The sequence below is a fragment of the Agelaius phoeniceus genome, chromosome 4 (assembly GCF_051311805.1).
Source record: "Agelaius phoeniceus isolate bAgePho1 chromosome 4, bAgePho1.hap1, whole genome shotgun sequence".
Lineage (NCBI taxonomy): Eukaryota > Metazoa > Chordata > Aves > Passeriformes > Icteridae > Agelaius > Agelaius phoeniceus.
In genome coordinates this window covers 44,583,492-44,604,118 of record NC_135268.1, presented here as the reverse complement: position 1 = coordinate 44,604,118, position 20,627 = coordinate 44,583,492, and the positions used below count along the sequence as shown (strand labels likewise).

The 20,627-nt window shown below is 35.5% G+C and overlaps 1 protein-coding gene across 14 annotated transcripts in view; it reads left to right on the top strand.

Annotated features, from left to right (window-relative positions):
- The window catches only part of PCM1 (pericentriolar material 1), a 40,546-nt gene extending 22,177 nt beyond the window's left edge, over nt 1-18,369 (top strand). For 5 of the 14 annotated variants that reach the window (XM_077177480.1, XM_077177479.1, XM_077177470.1 and 2 more), the window contains 20 exons: nt 437-627; nt 1,792-1,975; nt 2,651-3,009; nt 3,536-3,694; nt 4,481-4,537; nt 5,708-5,880; nt 5,962-6,090; nt 6,668-6,788; nt 7,103-7,240; nt 7,478-7,611; nt 8,658-8,792; nt 9,319-9,516; nt 11,849-11,908; nt 13,113-13,251; nt 13,949-14,094; nt 14,979-15,048; nt 15,986-16,236; nt 16,421-16,513; nt 16,637-16,760; nt 18,042-18,369. In XM_077177480.1, the coding sequence (XP_077033595.1) occupies nt 437-627; nt 1,792-1,975; nt 2,651-3,009; nt 3,536-3,694; nt 4,481-4,537; nt 5,708-5,880; nt 5,962-6,090; nt 6,668-6,788; nt 7,103-7,240; nt 7,478-7,611; nt 8,658-8,792; nt 9,319-9,516; nt 11,849-11,908; nt 13,113-13,251; nt 13,949-14,094; nt 14,979-15,048; nt 15,986-16,236; nt 16,421-16,513; nt 16,637-16,760; nt 18,042-18,067 (2,887 nt within the window). In that variant the 3' untranslated portion in view covers nt 18,068-18,369. The remainder of the gene's footprint in view (nt 1-436; nt 628-1,791; nt 1,976-2,650; nt 3,010-3,535; nt 3,695-4,480; nt 4,538-5,707; nt 5,881-5,961; nt 6,091-6,667; nt 6,789-7,102; nt 7,241-7,477; nt 7,612-8,657; nt 8,793-9,318; nt 9,517-11,848; nt 11,909-13,112; nt 13,252-13,948; nt 14,095-14,978; nt 15,049-15,985; nt 16,237-16,420; nt 16,514-16,636; nt 16,761-18,041) is intronic. The other 9 variants (XM_077177473.1, XM_077177472.1, XM_077177481.1 and 6 more) reach the window with 6 other exon arrangements.
- Nucleotides 18,370-20,627: the final 2,258 nt, after the last annotated feature.

Below are 20,627 nucleotides of genomic sequence, written 5' to 3'. Positions count from 1 at the left end.
TTAATTCATTGCATGAGAGTTGAAGCCCTTCATCTCTGTTTTGTATTTGGTAAGTGATATATATGTGCTGTCCTCTTACACAGTTTTTAAAATCAGTTTTAACCTCAGTTCTGTAAATACTTTGTATATTTGATTGTTTCTGTTGAAGTTTTCAGCTTGCTTATTTCTTTAGTATGAAGTCAGGTTTTTTTGTTCTTACAAGGATGTTTAAACTGTGCATGCATGACCACTAGTACAGAGCAGTTGATTTTAAACCAACTCAGTATTAAATGTAAGTAATTTTTGTCTTGATTTTAATAAGCTAAATAGAGCACTTCTTTACATACACATGGTGTAGGTGAGATAATATGAAGCTCAAATTACTTGAGTATAAATGTACAGTTTTCCCATAATATTCTTCTTTTTCTCCAAGTTGTTATTTTTTCTTATTTTCAAGGTTGAAACAAATGTTAAATGATCTTATGCAGCAGCAAGAACAACAGTGTCAAGAGAAACCATCAAGAAAGGAGAGAGGCAGTAGTGCACCACCACCTCCATCTCCTGTTTTCTGTCCATTCAACTACCCTCCACAACCTGTGAACCTCTTTAGTGTTCCAGGATTTACTAATTTTTCCTCCTTTGCTCCAGGTAAGTATTACTGTAGGTATGAGAAGTAATATGAATTTCAAAAATGGACATTTTCTCGTTTAATTGAAATTGTAATGTGAACTTAATGAAACTCAGTCACTTTTCCTTTATATTGAAATGGTCTTAAGCAGAAGTTTAGTATTTATTGCTAAATAATTAAATATTTTTACTTCAGTATGAAGAGCAAGACTCTCTCAGTATGAAGTTAATTATACTTGAAAAGACTCACTCCATGTAAGGTTTCAAATCCAACATACAAAAAGCAATGTTTGAAGCTTTTACATACCTTCAGCAGTCATTTCACAGTTGAAATCAAGTTCTGAGTGAACCATGTAATTGGAAGGTAGCACTTGGTAATTATTTCTGTTTTTCTTAGAACTTCAAGCACTCATGTTTGTTATAAATGCTTGTAAATGGAGCATGTCGACTAATTTTTGTTCCCATCAGAGTTATACAGTAACTGTTGATTTGGATACAGTATTCCTAATCTCTTTCTCTGATCTACTTTTGCTGTTGGATTTGGAGGAAAAGAGTGTAGGTATTTTACTGTATAACTCAAAAGTAAACAAAACTGTCTTAATATATTTCAGTCTTATTAGGAAACCAGGAAATAGGCATAGACCTAGATTAGAACTTGCAAATTGCAGAGTCTGTTTTCTGTTTGAGAACATTTTTAAAATTACATGGAACCTACCCCAAAGAAATCAGTTACATTCGCTTTGCCACTTCCATAAAGATTCTGATGTTAAAATTGAAGTTGTATGAATCTATGACTTCTTTGGCTCTATAAGTACCCGAACCGAACCATTGGAATTTTCTTGTCAATTTGATGGTGGTTGAAGATTGATAAGGTCTTCAGGCAGACAGAATTCTGCCTTTTTTTTGTTGTTATTTTTACTTTCACTTTTAGGAGCTCTCTACTGGAGTTTCTTGAAGGACCTTGATCTCTATTGAAGGGATTGTAGTATCCAGTAGTGTTCAAAACCTGCACTAAAGATAAATTCTGATTGTTTAGAGTGCTTTCAGGATGAAAACAGTTCTTGCTTAATTCCCCAATGTATATTTGCTCATAATTCCATGCTGCCACATAGTATGTCTCAAATTTGAATTTTACTGCACAAGTAAATGAGGTAGTATCTTTTGACTCTCTTGTTTACTTTGTAGGTATTAACTGTAATCCAGTGTTTCCATCTGGTTTTGGAGATTTTGCACATAATGTTTCTCCACGCAGCAGTGAGCAGCAGGAGCAGCAGCATCCTCTAGATCATAATACTTCTGGGAAAACTGAATATATGGCATTCCCCAAACCCTTTGAAAGCAGTTCCTCTAATGGAGCAGAAAAACAAAGGTATTGAATGTCAAAGTGCAGCTCTCCTTTAATAATTTCTCTTCCCTTTTCTGGGGCTTAGGGGAATTCATCATTCATTAAGGGAATTTATTGTCATATATATATATATGACAATATATATATATGAGCTTGACTTTTGTAACTTCTAGTTTAATTTTTTCATTTTTTCTAGTAGTGTTCTGCTTTTCTATATATATTAATTAATGTATCATTTCATGAACGTTTTAAAATCAAATGCAATCTTTGAGTGGTTTTCTAACACTTTATGTAGGTGGAGTAAGATTTTGCTTCTGTGGGATTGTTTTGAAACTGAGTTGTTTGAATAACTAGAGGATGTACTTTCAGCAAATGCTAATTTTTTTTGTGCTACTGTAGATTGTACTGAATGTTGCTTTAAGAAATGTTGTCACCTGTGGTACTATTTGAGCACAGCAGTAGCTGCATTAATATATTCGTGTTGAAACCAGTGATAGATAAATGGGAAGTTCCATTCTCCATTTGGAAGGGTTCTCTGGAGTTATTTATTTTTCAATATTCATTTGATGTCTTAAGTAACAAGGGCAGATAATTTGCATTACAGATAAACTGTTTGCCTGGTAATACATGATGTTTCTATCTGAGAGATCAGGTTATGGTATATTGAAATTGATCTGTGAGTCTTTTTTTTTCTGACAGAAGGAATCATAGACAACCTGAAGAGGAAATAGAAAAAAGATCAACTTGGCTTGATGATAGCCAAGAAATGAAGAAAGATGATCAGTCTCAGCTGAATGCAGGTTTTGCAGTTTCAGTACAAAATACTGCTTCTGGTCATAAAAATCAGTGTGATATGAACCGAAGAAGAGAGTTTGATGAAGAGTCTTTGGAGAGTTTCAGTAGCATGCCTGATCCAATAGACCCAACTACTGTGACAAAGACATTTAGATCTAGAAAAGCATCAGCACAAGCAAGCCTGGCATCAAAAGATAAAACACCCAAATCAAAGAATAAGAGGAAGAGTTCTTCTCAGCTAAAAGGCAGAATTAAAAATGCTGGTAGGTTGTAAAGTAATCTTGGATACTCTGGCAAACTTGGCTTGGATTATAATCATTACATTCCAGAGAATTTAATGATATAATAGTAAATAGTATAATAATGGAAATAAGTTATTGAAATTACTTAATTTTATATAATACAACTGCATCCGGTTTTTTAGGATCTCAGTCAATAGAAAAAAAATAACCAGTTGGGAGGATCATGGATGCAGATATGTGCAGATTTAAAATAACAAGGAGAATCTTCTTCATATTCTTCTCGTTCAAACTGGATTATTTGCTGAAAGAAAAAGCCCCATTAAAATTGTGAGAAGAGAGGGACAGTACTAGTTAGTATAGAAGTACTGTTGGAGTTGCTGAGGATTTAGTACTACTGTATTGCTTCTGTATACAGAGGAAGATTTTAGTATAGGAAACATCATTAGTATTTTGCATCTTTAAGAGTGCCCTTGAACAAATTTTCTAAAGTAATAAAACATTTTGTAAGCTGTCTCTTTATTTCCTCCCTTTCATTTCCTCCCATTAGGTTATGAAAGTGCAAGTGCTTCTAGTGTGTGTGAGCCCTGCAAGAACAATAAAAGCGGACACTCTGATGATGTGGTTCATGCAAAGGTGTTCAGCAAAAGGAATCAGGAGCAATTGGAAAAAATAATTAAATACAGTAGATCTACAGAAATGTCTTCAGGTATTCTTTTCTAAATGTTTAATTATTTTGTTAACTTATGTGAGTAAGGGACCTTAGTTGCTAGTGTGTTATTTAAATGCAGCATGTTTTGGCAGGAAGACAGGACTGTATATTTAGCATGTGAATTTTACATTTCAATTTCTAAGGATACTGTAAATGTAAATGTGTAAAAAGTTTGATATTAATTGCTTTTGGGCATTTTCTGTATATTAAATACTTGATTAAAGTAATTTAGAAACCTTTTACCGTACAAAAAGCAAAAATGTAGCTGATCTCACCTATTGTTGGTGATTTTATGGAAAGTAACTGTTAAACTGATGAAACTTTGCTTAATGTTTAAACTACATCCTATACTGCATACATGTCTTCTTCCTATTTGTGCTTAAATGAGCCCCATCAAATATCATTCAAATTCAGTCTTTTAACATCACATAAACCCTTACATTTTTGCCATCTGCACTGCTTTTCTTGTATCTAGATCATAAAAATTCTCTCTCCTGTGCCTTTTTTGGTTCTGCCATTATTTCTGTTTTGTTTAAGAGATGCAGAAATTTTAGTCATTGTAGCACAATATAAAGCTTTGCCAGTGTAGCTATATCCACACTAAGAGCTGTTTATTAGTGTACATAATAAACTTCACTGCTCAAGTTCTCATTCTCACAATAAGCAGCTCTGATGTGGTTTGGATGACTAAGCAGTCTTCCTCCTGCTGTTTTGTATAGACCCTGTCTTTATTTCTGGTGCGCATTTTTGTGTTTATCACTGTCTATCCCCACTTTCCTACAGCGCATGCTAGGAGAATTCTGCAGCAGTCTAACAGAAATGCATGCATTGAAGCGCCAGGTAATGCATTCACTGCTTAGCTTCAACAATATGCTATTACTTTTTTTTTTTTCTTCTCTTACCTTTGGTCCTATAACTCACTGTTTAGCAGATGTTCAAGGTTAGTGCTATTGCAGCACCTTCCCTATAACCAAGACAAGAGAAGTAACCTTGCATGAAGTGCAGTGTTACCAACTGCTTTGAATTACAGTTGTGGAGAACATGGTTACCATGTTCTTGATTAATAACAATTACAAATAGAAAATATAGATGCAGATACTGCATCAAAAAACTTATTTCAGTAGGCATTTTTAGTATGTTTAAAAGCTGCTATTAGGTATTAGTAATGGGGGAGGGATGCAATTTGTGGTAACTTTTCAAAGGTTGAAAAAGCTTGCCTGTGCTTAAAAAATTGGTCAACTATTTGCAGATAATCAAATTGCACAGTGATGTTTGCTGTATTGCTAATAACTTCATTAACTTGAATACTAACAATTACACATCTGTTAAACTGAGTTTTCCAAATTTAGCTATGTTTCCATTCAGCACTTCCCAAATAATGCATGTAATAATTTGATTGTTGTGATGCAAGGATAATCCTTAATTTTCAAATGATGGGAGATTTGTTAGGCAATACATTGTCTTATATGTAATAGGGTTTAAGGGTAAGAGGTTTTTTGTGAACTTGGGAGTGATACTAAACATGTATAAGAATGTAGCATTTATGTTGGCAAAGAGTGGCTTTCTTGAGTTCAGCCTAAAGCTTTCTTAATGCTACTTGCGTTGCAGAAGTGTGGACTGCCTGTATTATATAAACCTGAGACTGTTCACTATCTTTCTTGAAATGTCTTAAAACTCCATTTTTAGTGTTTAATACTTGTTCTGAAAGCATCATTTTTCTGTGTGCAGTATTCTCTTTTGTAAACAAGACTTTCAAAAGGTATTGTTCAGAAGTGTAAAGAAAATTATTTTTGCAATTGCTCTATATTGTATTTTATATATTGAAGATTGCATAAAGTATAATTTAAGAATGTTTGCCCTTCAGGAAATGAATAAGCTTTATGAAAGCAGCTATATTGGGAATCTGCATTGACTGAGACATAATTTGTAAATTTATAAGTTGCATACCTGATAGCCTGTTAAGTGGATGACTGTCAAGGACTTAACAAGTTCCTTTATTTTTTTCTACAGAAACTGGTAGTGATCTTTCTATGTTTGAAGCTTTGCGAGACACAATTTATTCTGAAGTGGCAACTCTTATTTCTCAAAATGAGTCTCGTCCCCACTTTCTTATTGAACTTTTCCATGAGCTTCAGCTGCTAAATACAGATTATCTGAGGCAAAGGGCTCTATATGCTTTGCAGGTATGCACAGATTTTTGATTTTGTTTATGAATCAAGCAAACCTTAGATTTTTTTTTTTACAGCATAGATTATCTTTTCCAGGATATCGTGACCAGACATTTATGTGAGAAAAATGAAAAAGGGAAGTGTGCAAAATCACTGAATTCTTCAACATGGGTAGCATCAAATTCTGAACTCACTCCTAGTGAAAGTCTTGCTTCTACAGATGATGTAAGTGTTGAAATTCAGAAGCTACTGGCAGCTTTTCCTGTATTTCAGTTTGCACACATATATGCTAGTCTAGTGAAATATACTAGGGAATGAATTTTGTTAAAATTAGTATCGACTTACACAGACTTTTCTAAACAGCGAATGGCAAAGGAATCAATGCAAAAGTGATAAAATATGGTAGGGTTCTTGGTACTAAAATGAGTGATGTGTCAGGAGTGAATGAAATGTGGAGAGGGATGTAAATTGGAAACTGATACATTCAGAGCCGAAATCCTCTCCTGAGTAAGGTCAGGACAAGTACCAATCACATGATTCTCCAAAATTCTTTGCTTGTATTTAAGAAATCAATTACACCTCTGTACAGTTTCTTACATGATTTGCACTTGAAGTATTTGAAGTAAGCATGGTAGATTAACCTGATGGATTTATAACCTGAAAGTAGGGTTGTTCTCCAGTCAGGCAGTCTTATGACAAACCCTGATACCACAAGTCACTGAAAAGAATTGCAGGCTTATTAACACATCTGTGAGAGTATGGTGTGTTCCTTGCTTCTATTCAGTTGTCTGGTAATTTTTAGGAAACTTTTGGCAAGAACTTTTCTACAGAAGCATGTCAAGATTGTGAACAACCTGATGCAGACAATGGCAGTACTATGTCTACTTCTTCAAATTTTGAACCCTTTGCCACTGATGACCTTGGTGAGAATGATGTGACTTAGTGTTTTAAGTGTTACTCCCTCCCTCCCTCCCTCCCTAAATGCCTGCAATTGTCTGCACTTTAGTACACTGTTATTTGATTTTTAGTGTGTAATTACATGTTTTGTAAAACAAAACATAATTGAATTAGCTAATTGTGGAACACAGAGTTCATCAAAGTCTGTAATAAAATATTACAACTAGTTATATGTGGATTTCAAAATTTGGGGCCTTAAAGTCATTTTAATAATTGTTTATTTGTCTATCAATTGAAAACTTTTTATTTAGATTAAAAAGTGTTTTTATTCTAAATATAGGCAACACAGTGATTCACTTAGATAAAGCTTTGTCTTGGATGAGGGAATATGAGCGTATGAAAGTTGAAGCTGAAAGTACCCTTGACTCTGAGGGCTGCTCTAGTAATTTTCAGGGTGCTTCTGCTGCTAAATTAGAAGGTATGCACATATATGTATATTTTGCTTAGTTTTAGAAAATAATTATAGTAACTATCAAGCTAAATTGCTTTCCTCTTTATTTATATTGAAAACTTAGCAAAGTTTGAAAGGATATTTACATACTTAAGGAAATAAGATTTCTTTTTTAAAATAAATTTTTGAAAGTGATATTTCTTTAATAGTAATGTTAAATGTGTTAAATGTACTGGTGTTTTTTCTTCTTTTTATTAAAACAAGGTGCAGGAACCGGTGAAAGTCAGTCTGTGCCACAGTCAGGTGATGTTTCTGCAGTTCCATGTCCTCGCATAGATACCCAGCAGCTTGACCGGCAGATTAAAGCAATTATGAAAGAGGTCATTCCTTTTCTGAAGGTAAGGGGTCTTTATAATATGGCCTGAATTAGAAGAGTAAGAAAAGCACTTGTATAATTGCCCAGAAGAGCATTATCTAAAACTTGCCTCTTAGAAACAGCTGCCAATAAATACGTGTTCAGTTGCAGACTCTGCTGAAGATGAAGTAAGAATTAGATGTTCCACAGAAAGATTCTGTGTAGTTATTAATAGGAGAAATAAATTGTGAAGTTTCTAGATTTTATAGGGCAGGTGGACTTTACATCACAAAGAATAGAGGTTGCTTGCTCTGGAGCTGAAAAAATTAAATATAGGAATGTTTGAGAATGTACTTCTGAAATATTTGGTGCCTTTTAGCAGACAGAACTGAGATCCCTAATTAAAACTGCTACATGTACAGTAATAGAGTATTTTTGAAGAATATCTCTGAGTGTTTGATTTTTAGCATTATTTTCTCCTGTTTACAAATATCTTTAAAGTTGTTGAGAACTTTTTAACTATTATGATTACAAAGAAGAAATGTTCTTCTTTAAAGAAGAAGTAGTCACAGTTCTTCTTTGCAAGGTTGGAGAGCAGAGAAGATGGAGTTGCTTAAGGCATCTCCCTGTTCTCTTTTATAGAATGCACAGTGTATAAGCTTAGGTTTGTCTAATGAGGTATTTGGTGATACTAAGTTTAAAAACTGTATATTGTTGACATGCCAGAGTCAGAGTGCCTGAAGACTTGTTCTTTATTTGCAATTTTAAGGCTGCATATAAGAGTAGATGTCTTAATATGCACTTCAGTATACTTGTGTACACAGCCACAATATATGAACTCCTTAGTTTGGCCAAACGTTCTAAGATGCCAAGTACTCATGTACCGGAAAACTGAGATAAATCTGTGTGTTGTGACCAAGCAGTCATTTATGAAGTATGCTGTTTGTGAGATTGATTGGGACTTTTTTGTGGTGTGCTGTTCCTTCAGTGGACAAGTGGGGTTTTTTATAAATTAATTTCTGTACTTGAGTTGATGGCTAGTTTTTCTTTTGAAGTGGTAACAAATCTCATTCTGTGGTACTTGTGTAGGAGCACATGGATGAAGTATGCTCTTCTCAGTTACTGACATCAGTAAGACGTATGGTCTTGACTCTTACGCAACAAAATGATGAAAGTAAAGAGTTTGTGAAGTTCTTTCATAAGCAGCTTGGCAGTATACTTCAGGTTAGTAGTTTTTCAGTTCTGTTTTGCAGCACTCAAGTTGGCTAATGAGCCGACTTCTCTGAAGTTGTATTTTACACCTTGAATAGCATAGCTGCCATTCTTCCTCACCTTAGATACAGTGATGAGGTATTACCTTTGTTCCTAAGCAAATTATTTATGCACATAGAACATCTTTTCTGTCACAGCCAGGTAGTGAGAGATGTATCTCCAGCCTGTGGCTGTCTTCAAAGAGAGCTCTGGTGATGCTTTTCATGGACATCTTGTGTAAATTCCTGAAAATCTGTAGTTTGCACTTTTTCATTCTTTTTTTTTCTACAAGCATGGAGTTTAAATCATGAGCTTATTAAGTTCTGTGTTATGTGACTAGAGATTCCATGTAAAATCTATTTAGGGCACTAAAACTTTTTTAAAAAATACGAACTTATATATACATAACTAATTTCAAGTTATTAGAAATATGAAAAATGCTTAGTCTTTAAAGCTTGAAAGCCTATTTCAGAAACTGAAGAATTATTTCTCTTCACAGGATTCACTGGCAAAATTTGCTGGTAGAAAATTAAAAGATTGTGGGGAGGATCTTCTTGTGGAGATCTCTGAAGTGTTATTCAATGAATTAGCCTTTTTTAAACTCATGCAAGACTTGGACAACAACAGTATTTCTGTAAAGCAGAGATGTAAACGAAAAATAGAAACCACTGAAGTAATGCAGTCTTATGCTAAAGAGGTTTGTTTTATTTTATTTTTGAAAAATGTAGCTTTTGTGAGATTGCTAAATATGTGTATTTTGTAAACTAGTTTGATTGCCTTATTTTTCCCTTACATATATATGTTTATTTATTTATTTTACAAGTCGCTGTGTAATCACAGTATTGCTTGTGTAGGAGTGTGAACTGGTTTTCCTCAGTTAGGGCAAATCCTGTGTTACAGATGACTATCTGTTACAGATGTCTAATTGTATAGACTTTGTTCATAATTCAGAGGAAATGTCTTAATGGTTTTGTGTGAACATACGAAGGAATTAACAAGTATTAAAATAGTTTTAACACCTGGGGCCATTGAGTAGTTTAACCCCAGTAGGCAGCTGAGCCTCTCACAACCACTCAGTCCCGTCTGAGGGATGGGGAGACAAGCAGAAGGGTAAAGCAGAGAACACTCGTGGGCTGAGATTAAGACACTTAAATTGGTAAAGCAAAAGCTGCACATGCAAGCAGAGCAAAACAAGGAATTCATTCACTTCCCATAGGCAGGCAGGTGTTCAGCCACCCCTAGGAGAGCAGGTCTCCATCACACGTAATGGTGACGTGGGAAGTCAAGCACCATCACTTTGGATCTCCCCCCCTCCCTCACTCTTCACCAAGCTTTATATGCTGAGCATGATGCTGTGTGGTGTGGAACATCCCTTGGGTTAGTGAGGATCATCTTCCTTGGCTGTGTCCTCTTCCAAGTGCTGTGCACTCTGACCTCTTGCTTTTGGGGTGGGTAAGGAGCAGAAAAGGTCTTGACTCCGTGGAATGATGTTTAGGAGTAATGAAAATATCCCTGCACTGTCGACCCTGTGTTCAACACAAATTGAAAACACGGCCTCATACTATCTACTGTGAAGAAGTATAACTCTATCCCAGTGTATTGGTTTTGCATGGCCCTACTACACCCAGCTAAGTATTTTGTCATATTGGAGGTCCCAGTTCATTATCTCTTTAGTTTGCCTGCTGGTTTCCTTGCATCATCTTTAAAAAAATAAGAGTAAATCCTCTGAAGCTGTCATGTAGTTGGTTTGTTGGCATATGCAGAAAGAATCAGTTTCTGGATTTGATGTGTAAAATATATATAATGTTTTCAGAAATATTTGAGACTGTAGGACATATTCTTGCTCTAAAAAGCAAGCTTTGGCTAGGTTTCACACCATTTACATTATTAAATTTAGTATTGCTTTTATTGGGAGCATAGCTGCGTTTAAGTTACATGATCTGTTTACAAAGCAAATAATAAACCAGATCATGTTCATGTATTTATGATTTCAGTGTCATTTCAGCTTTCTTCTAGAAACACAAATACCAAAACATACCCTTAATTAATTTTTAAATGCCAGCAAAAGATATTTTTTTGAACCTGTTATAAAGTCCTACAAGTATTTTTAGGTATATACCACCAGCTATACTTCAAGATAATAAATTTAGATATTTCAATAGTATGGCTGGTATGAGGGAGACTGTGGAGTGCCTTATAAAGAGGCCAAAGGAACACTGAATCCAGAAAGATTTAGATATGACTTCCTGTTTTATCTGAAGTTATCGATTGGCAACTCAGAGCAGGTATAAACTCAATCTCATAACAGGTATAAACCAAGTCTTTATGTATCTTTGTTACATAAAGAGTTAGTTTGTACCTGCTATGAGAAAGCATGGAGCCAGCTTAGATTCTGTATTTCTTCTCTCCTGGAAGACAAAATTAGGGTTAAAGTCAATGTTTGCCTCATTGCTGTGGCGGAGGTTCAGTTTCAACAAAGCCAGAGATGAGCCAGAAGTGGGAGGTCCTGGTTACTTTGTACAGCCCTGTGCAATTATCTCTGTATGGTCTTTCACAGCCCTCAACTCTGGAATCCTGATGCAGACATATTTGATCTTGCTTGATTTTCTGACTCTCTTGAGTCCAGCAAATTAACTGCTGAACACACAGCTCTTTGTCTTGATCAGAGTTAGAATCATGAAGTGGTTTGAGTTGGAAAGGATCTTAAAGATCATCTAGTTTCAAACCCCCCTGCCATGATGTATCTAATTCTATGTGCTAGATATGATTCAACCACAGACTGTAGGTTTAGCCCAATATAAACATAATTGTTTACATAAGAAGGGTTAGCACAGATTTTTTTAATGCTTGCAACTCTGAAATTTTGAAGACATCTGTGTGTACAAAAGTCCCTGTGGCTTCCTGCTGTTTTAAGGTAGCAATTCTTAGTAAGATCAGCATTTCAGCCTGGCTTTCATGAAGCCATAGTTTGATTCAGTATTTCCAAGTTATTTCAGTTTAGAATTGAAGAGAGTTTGTGTTTCTTCTAGGCAAAAAAAGGTCTCCAGGTGGATGTTTGTTCTTCTGTTGAAGATGTCGATGAGGACAAAGTATGTGTATGCCTTTCAACTGTCATTATTCCTCAGATAATTTCATAGGTCACTTGGTCTTACTGTTGTCTGTCATAGGAATCAAGTATCTGTAAGCAGCCCATTTTCCAGTCTTTAGAAATTTATTAATCTCCTTTCTGTTATTTTCAGTCATTTATTTTATCAAAGTTACAAAGTAAATTATAATTTGCGTTTCTAAGGCCAGCTTAACTATTTATAGCAGTTAACATTTTCTTTTTTAATGGTATGGAATAAGTTAATTTACTTTCCATCTTCAGGAGAATGTAGATGTTCTGAATTGGGACATGTGGTGTTTAAGTTCTCAGAGTCCCAGCCTGACTGTGCTCTGAGTATGAAATGTTAGTGCTCAGATTTTGTCCCTTTTCTTTTCATGTTTCTTTTGAAAATCACTGATATCACTGGGAAGATATGTTGTGTATGAAGTTTCAAATGGTCAGCTGGAATGTTCAGCTTTCTCCAGTCAAGGGAATGGTACAAGTATATATACCAAGCAGAATGTTGATTGCTATCCTAAATGGATATAGGTATAGGAGTAGGCATGTGTGGGAGTGGAGCCAGTGCTTTCTGCTAGGGCTTAGAGCTTCTGTCACACTGCTTTGGAAGTTAAAGCAGGTAGTTGTACATCACTTGTTACAGTTGTTGTAGTGTAGAAAAGTCCTTTCGAGATTTAGAGCCAAACTCAGGGCTTTACTTTGAGGTTCATACAGGAATGCAGAATTTTCTCATTCAGCATATTTAGCAAATTATTCAGTAGGGAGACTGCTGAGGATATTTTGCTAAAGAAATGAGAAGCTGCAGTTAGGAATATTTTTACTCCTCATTGAGGAGGAGCAGGGAAGTTGCTGCAGGGTAATAAGGCAGGTGTGTCTGTCTTCTTGATAATGACAAATCTAATTGAAAGGGTTTTTTAACCTAGCATGCTGATCAGTGTTAACCTTTGCAGATAATGACATACTCAACAGTTACTAGGTCCTTGAAAGCTGTGTCTGAACAGGGCCATGTTCTGATGCTCTGTTAATGAGTATTCTTCTGCTGTATTCATTTCAAGGCTGTAAGGACTACTTAAACTACTTAGATTTTTAGTAGATACTTTTAAACTCCTGAGAAACAGCCCCTTTATGCAGAAACCTTAGTGTAGTCTTTACATAAACATGAAATTGTACAGTATTCCATGTTTTCCTAGGACAAGGATGAGACTGAAACTGCTAAACGAGTGCCGGACTCAAAAGTGGATGCTGGTAACGGAGTGCCTGAAAATATTAGATCTGATGCATCTGATCAAGAGGAAGATGAGGAAAGTGAAAGTGGTCCAGTGGCAATAAGTAAGAAACTTTTATATAGTTGATTACTCAGTGCTTCCACTGTAGTTTTGACCAGGTAATCTTACAACAGGATTTGCATGAAGTAGTGAGTGCTATGTAACACCTTCTCTCACAGATTTTATAGTCAGTCCTTTGTCAGTGAAAGTTTTGCAGTACTGTATTTTCTAGTGTTATGTCAAGGGTTAAATATTCCAATTGAGGAAGTAAATTTTTTCATAATCAGTAGATCTGTAAAAATATGTTAGAAGTGGATTCATTAGGTTATATATCCTGTCTCAGTTGAACTCCAAGTTTCTCAGACTTTAACCTGAATGATGTGAAAGCTGTGCAAATTTTATGCGGTTTTTAATTTAAACAATGTGGCTTTTTAAAATATGCTTTTACTTTAAAAGTAAAGCTTGCATTTATTTGTTTATTTATTTATTGTCCTGATTTTTGTCTGACACCAGCTACTTCTGGCTTGGATTCCTTTACCATTTACATTCTTTGCACCAACTTGTTTAATAACTTTGACATTTCACACCAACGTGGGTGTTTGTTCATAATATAGCTGATGTGAAACATAGAGATCTGTGCAAGTTGAGTCGTTACTGTATCTTAATCTTAAAGAATGTTTTGAAGTAAGGGATATCATTGCATTAAATTCCCCAACAGGATTTGGCAATTCAAAGGTGGTTTTACACTGATTTGCCTTTAGGTTTATCAAAAGCAGAAACCCAGGCTCTGACTAACTATGGCAGTGGAGAAGATGAGAATGAAGATGAAGAAATAGAATTTGAGGAAGGACCTGTTGATGTGCAAACATCACTACAAGCAAGCAGTGAAACAACTGAAAATGAACAGGTACAAACAAAATTGTAAAAGCAGAACAAACACGTGCCAGTGCACACCTTTTCAGTACATATATCTGTGTGCCTCATTTTTCTTCTTGCACTTTTTTCGTACTATTGAAAGTAAAAGAATAATACAAGAAATTGTATGATTCCAGTAGGTGCTACATGCAAAATGCGTTCCTCACTTGAGTTTATTACAGCTGATGCTAAAGTAGATGGATGGACAGAGACTAAACTAGTGTTTACATCTGCTATGAGAGAGGAAAAAATATTAAGCTGCAAGTGAGAAGTTAAACTTTCAAAAAAAACATCATTTTAAACCTTCAACTAGTTCTTTGTGTTTGCTGAGATCAAGTTCCAATTGGGGGTAATTCACACTTGTATTCTAGAATGTCTTTTGTTTGTGTTTCATCCCCTTTGTGATAATTATTTCTGGAACAATGGTGAAATGTTATTGGGTATGATTGTCATTTCACTGTTAGTTTTCTTAAAATTTTAATATGTGTGACCTTGTTTTGGAGAATTGTCAGTTCTTCATATATTAAATAAGACTGACAATCTATTGAAGCTTTGGTTTGCTCACCATTAGGCGAGGATGTAACTGGAACATTTTACTTTAAAACAGTAGATCTTTTAAGTGGAACCAGAGTTTTCCTGGGAACTGCTGCAGTGAAAATAAAATGTTCAGATAAAACACGCCTATCAGTGTTAATAGTTTTGTAAACTGTTACTGACCAGCTGGCAAGTAGAACTTGCCATCTTTATTTCAAACAAGTGAAAAGACAAATTCATGGAGCAAGTGTTACAGTGTGTTTCTAGTTAGTAAATTAGCCAATAAGCTATGAAGCTGATCAGTAAAATTTTGTTCTAACTCATTTTTACCTTCCCCAATAGACTTCTAACCAAGAGTTGAATAAGCCAAAAAGTAGTGAAATTTCATCATCTGAACAAGAGCCTGCTAAAGGTAAGCCCTGTATGCAGTAATACTTTCATATGAGTTTGCATATGGTGAGAATTGTCTTGGATAGTGCCTGTGATGCATGTAACTAAGAGAAAGATGATCAAATTTACTGGACTGCCTTTTTCATGGAACTGTATCAGTAGCCTGGATGTACCTGTGTTGATATTGACACAGTAAACCTTATAAAGAGGAAACATGGAATAATCTTACTTAGGTAGATGCAGTTTTTGATGCTTGACATGAGCAAGAATTTTAGCTGCTTGTTGCAGCTCTTGGCACACAATTGTATCAGAATTAATATGTGTTACAATGTTTTGATGTTTAGATTTGTCTTGTACTTGTTTTTTCTGCTACTACTGTTTTACTAGTTATTGAAATGTCTATTTTAATTTTTTTTCTATGAGTAATGTTGTAACTGATTAAGAGCAAAGAAATGCTTTTCCATCAAAAGAAGGGAGCATTACTGGGTTGTATGAATGTTATTTCCAATGTAACTGTTATTACCACCTTCCCTGTGGTTTTCTGTTGCAAACATTAGTTTTGTTCTTGGCCTTTTTTTTGTAGACTAAAAATCAATATTAGAGTGGCAAAATATTAAGGTATTTACTGTTCTGTATTGTATCTCCTCATACCTAGAATGAATATTTTGTAGTAGGTCACTTAGTTCTGGAAGTTGTTTATTGTGGGTTTTAAAAAAACTTTTTTCAGTCAGAAATCAAGTCACATACTCTCATGGGATAAATTGGTTATACTTAAGTGTGTAAGGGTACAAATAACTGATGTTTTACTTCAATCAGCTTTGGGTTGTCTAAGAGACTACAATTCATTTTCATTGCTTATTTGTAGCTTTGGATTATAATTTTTAAAAGAATAAAAATTTTTGTACATTCAGAATATTTTCCTGTCTCTTCCTAGTTGAAATGTAATTCTGTGGTTTTAGGTGAACAAGATATGGCTGCAGCTGTGCATCATTACCTCAGTGTCATGGAGAATACACCAGCTTTAACAGCCAATTCCCCAGAATCCTCTCTAACAGCCACTGTGAAAACTGAAGGATCAAGCTCATCTTTGGCAGTGAATGAAACTCAAACACCAAATACCACATGTGCAGAAAACAAATCTGGTGCAAGTTCTGAAAGCTCCATGGCTGGCAGCCCTGATACAGAGTCACCTGTGCTAGTGAACGAATATGTGTGTATATTTCAGTTAAGATCCATCCAAGAGAAATTATAAGCTTTTTTTATTTCAGTGTTATTTCTGGTTTGCAGTCTTGTTTTGTTTCCATCTGCAAATTTGATTTTAGTATACTTTAATAGTTTTGGAGTGAAAAGAAAACAAAGTAGCACTTCCTAAATACCACAATTTTTATTAACAGGAACCTGGTTCTGGAAATGTAAGTCAAAAATCTGATGAAGATGACTTTGTGAAAGTTGAAGACTTGCCCCTCAAACTTGCTGTGTATTCAGAGGTATTTTGCTAGTATTTGTGCAATTGTTTTTTAGAAGTGCATATGTAATTGTAAATGTCTGTGTTACCCAGACAGCAGCAAGAATTATCCAGAATTTTCAGATTTGCTTTTTCTGTTACAAAGGCAGATATAATGAAGAAAATGGAAACAGAGGCCCAAACCAAGAGTTTGTCTGATGAATTACTGGATGGAGGTGGAACTCAAGATCAAGAATTAGTCGGAGATGCCCAAACATTGAAAGAACCTGGTAATTTTTTTCTATATTCTGTAAACATATTGGGGAAACACTCTGGAGTGCTAGAATTTAAATATCGCTGATTGAAGTAAGCAGTTACAGTAGTGCAGTAAAAACATTGGGTTTTGTTATGCATTTGAAAGTGTTGCATTGATATGAAGGGATTTTATCTTGCTGTCCATCTCCCTTCTGTATACTTTTTTAGATTCTGTGGCTGATAAAGTCATAAAAGTTAATATATTTAAAGTGGATGTCACAACATAATGGTTTTGAAACTTATTCAAATGGAGCGGTATTTTTGTTTCTTGTTTCACAAGCTTGGGTTTAATAACACTGTAAATTATAATTGCTCCTATCTGATTTAATAACACTCAGTATAAGTTCCTGACACTTATACTTTTGTGAACATTCAAGAGACTTTTCAGAACAGTAAAACATCTCAGGGAGAAAGAAAGTATTTTTCATGTGAAGTATACCATGTGGTAGAAAAAAGTTCCAGTATGTATGATAGCAATAAAATTTTTCACTTTCATGAAATATTATTTATGCAGATACATTGATAATGCAAGTCAGAGAAAATGGTTTTTGTGGGCTTTTTAAAAACTTTTTTCAGTCAGAAATTAAGTCACATACTCTCATGGGATAAATTGCTTCCACTTAAGTGTGTAAGGGTACAAATAACTGATGTTTTACTTCAACATTTTGAAGTAAATTGGGGTTTTTCTATAATATTGTGACAAAATTACAGTATTCAAGACTTCTGTTTTATTGTTAGACTTGTGATTCTCCAGTGGAGTGTACAGTCATGGCATATATAAAGGGCATGAACTGTGTATTCTGATAGTAGCAGTTTTCTGCTAGTGTGCTTCCTTCCAATTCCTCAAATAGTATAAGCTGATGAACCTGCTTTTCATTTAATGCATATGCAGTCGTAGCACAGGTTTTTTCCCAGAATGAAGTGTGAGAAAAGGTGCATCTTTCCTTCTGTTTTGGTCACTGCCTGTTCAGTGTTCTGCTTGTCACAACTCTGGCAGCACAAGCCTGTTGTGCCCATTTGGTGGATGCTGATGTGCAGGGCTGCTGTGGGAACAGTCTGACCACGAATGCCATGCCACACCTAAGTTGTAGCTAGCTCTAAGCCATTCTTAAGCTCTGCATGGTGGGGATGGCTGTAGCTGTTCAAGTAAGCCGTGGCTCAAAATGCTTGTGAGGATGAAATAGCAGTTGAAATGTGGTAATGAGCTGTTTGATACCTTGTAGATATTAGACAATGATTTTATTCTTATTTTACAGAAACTTTTGGAGCTCAAATTGCATAAGAATTACCCGAAGATGTCTGCATTAATAAACTCTATGTATACAAATGCATAAAGATCAGTACTAATTTCCCAGAATTCTGGAAGTGTATAAAAATGTAAAATTTTTAACACACTGCCTCTTAGGATAGGTATGTGATCTTCTGCCTGTGGCAGTTTAAATGGCTGGAACTGAATCCACTTCTATTCAGTTTTGCTGCACTGTTCTTTTTCTGTCTTAATTTTTTATTTTTATTGTGACTTGTTTGGTAATTTTAAAATTGTTCACAATGGTAGTTTTAAATAAAGTTTGGACTTGTCTGTAAGTTTTCTCTTTTGAAAAATTTTCTTTGGCTTACAAACTGGTATGCTGAGTTTGTTGCCGGAAGTTAATTGGCTTGTTGGCATGCTTGTAGCAGTTTGCTCTTCTCTTACAAGAAACACTGCTCATTTTCCTGGGACAACAAATTCTCCAAGTTTCTTCCACCTTCTCAAAACACAAGGTATAGACACAGTACATACCTATGTGTTGTCTTTATAGCCTAGAGTATAGCTTGTCTGTAACAAAAAAGTTCCTGTTCATGGCTTGTGGAATTCCTTTCTATCAGCACATTTATCTGAGATTAATACCCCAGGTTTATATTTTACTGCAGAAACCAGCTGTATTTTTCTGCATTTGCTGAATCCTTTTGATGTTCACAGGATTAAACCTGTCTGAAAATGTTAATATCTTTTCATGGCTAACTTAAAATTGCTGCAATTGAAGGTCTGGAGAATCTGTTCTAAAATGTTTGACTTTAATTGTAGTTTCCTAAATTTCATTACAAAGTCATTGTTTTAAAATGCAGTTGAAGTCAGCACATCCTGGAGTCTCAAGGTAAAGTAGAATTACAGAAAAGTAGATTGGAAAACTTTGTTCAGTTTTTCAGGTCAGAATTGCTAATAGCATTTAAGTCATAAAACTGAGCTAGAAGAAGCTTATTCAACACATCTGCTCCATTATAAAGATTCTGTTTACCTTAAACACAAGGCTTTTATGAAAGTAGTTAAAAAGCACGGGTTATCTTTAATTCAGGATTGCATTGCTTTTGAGGTTAGTATGATAATATGGCTATATACTGTGGGAGACAGTATAGTGATGGTGAAGCCTAAATATGCTTGAAGTTTAAATAAAATGAGATTGTAATTCTTCTGTGATTTTTTTCTAGTTTGTTTGGAGTGTCTCTAGGTTTTATGAACAAATTTTGAATTGGCAGATTATGGTCACATGCCTCTCATGTGCAAGAATGAAGGTAGATTAGCAAAATGTTTTATGAAGTTTAGTTACTCTGCAGGCTTTACACTGGTTGTACTACTGTGGGCAGAAAAAGTTACCATTTTAAGGACCAAGAAAATATGTTGTGACAAAGGCAAAGCTGTGACACTGAAACAATCAAACTTCTAATTACTAATTAAGCACAAGAATCACTCAGATCTAAAAGAGGACATTTGCTATAAAGTAGAGTGAGATTGTGTGCAGCTTTGAAATAAGGCTAGTTTATACATTGAATCATTAAATTCTAAGCTTAAGAAAGAACCTAAGCACCCTCCATTCCTGAATTCTTTTGCTGGAACGATAGATTTAACCCCAGCCAGCAACTGAGCACCAGGCAGCTGGTTGCTCACTCTCCAACCAGTGGGCTCAGAGAGAGAAGTAGAAGACTGAAAACAAATTCATAGTTGAAAGAAGGATTAATAGGTAAAGCAAAAGCTACACATGCAAACAAAGCAAAATGGCAAGCAGGTGTTAAGCCACTTCAAGGAAAACAGGGCTCTGTGATGCATGACAAGGACGTGGGAAGACAAATGCCATTACTCCAACTGTCCCCTGTTCCTTCTTCTTTGGGCTCTATATGCTCATGATGCCCTGTGGTGTGGGATAGCTCTTTGGTCAACGTGGGGAAGCTGTCCTGGTGGAGTCCCCTCCTAACTGTGCATCCCCAGCCTCCTTGCTGTGGGCACAGGGTGATAAGCAGTCTGGACTCTGTGCAAGTGCTGCTCAGCAATAAGGAAAACAGCTCTGAGAATCAACACTTTCCACAGATTCAAAACAGCCCCACACCAGCTACTGAACAGAAAATTACCTGTCAGAACCAACAGTATGGATACATGAAAAATGCATTGAAATGGTATTTCTTTGGTCATACCTACTCTCTACTGTTTCATCATGGAATGGTCAACAGGGACCTCTCAAGGTCATCTTGTGCCAGCAGGGCCACTCAGAGCTGTTTGCCCAGGTGGCTTTTGAGTATCTTCCTTCTGGGAGACTACCACCTCTCTGGGCAACCTCTGCCAGTGTTTGTCATCCTTACAGTTAAGTGTTTCCTAACATTCAGAGAGAACTTCCTGTGTTTTACTTTGTGCCCTTCTAGTCTACTTTCATTAGCCCTTGCTCAAGTAGTAGAACTCCTGATTAAGTTGAACTCTCACTTATGCCTAATGCCCAGCTCTACTTTTGTAGTTAATTTCAAGCAGAATTTGTTTCTTGCTTAAAAAGAACACTGGGGAGTATGGGAGTGAGATGGGAGAAGCAGAGTCTTGTGCT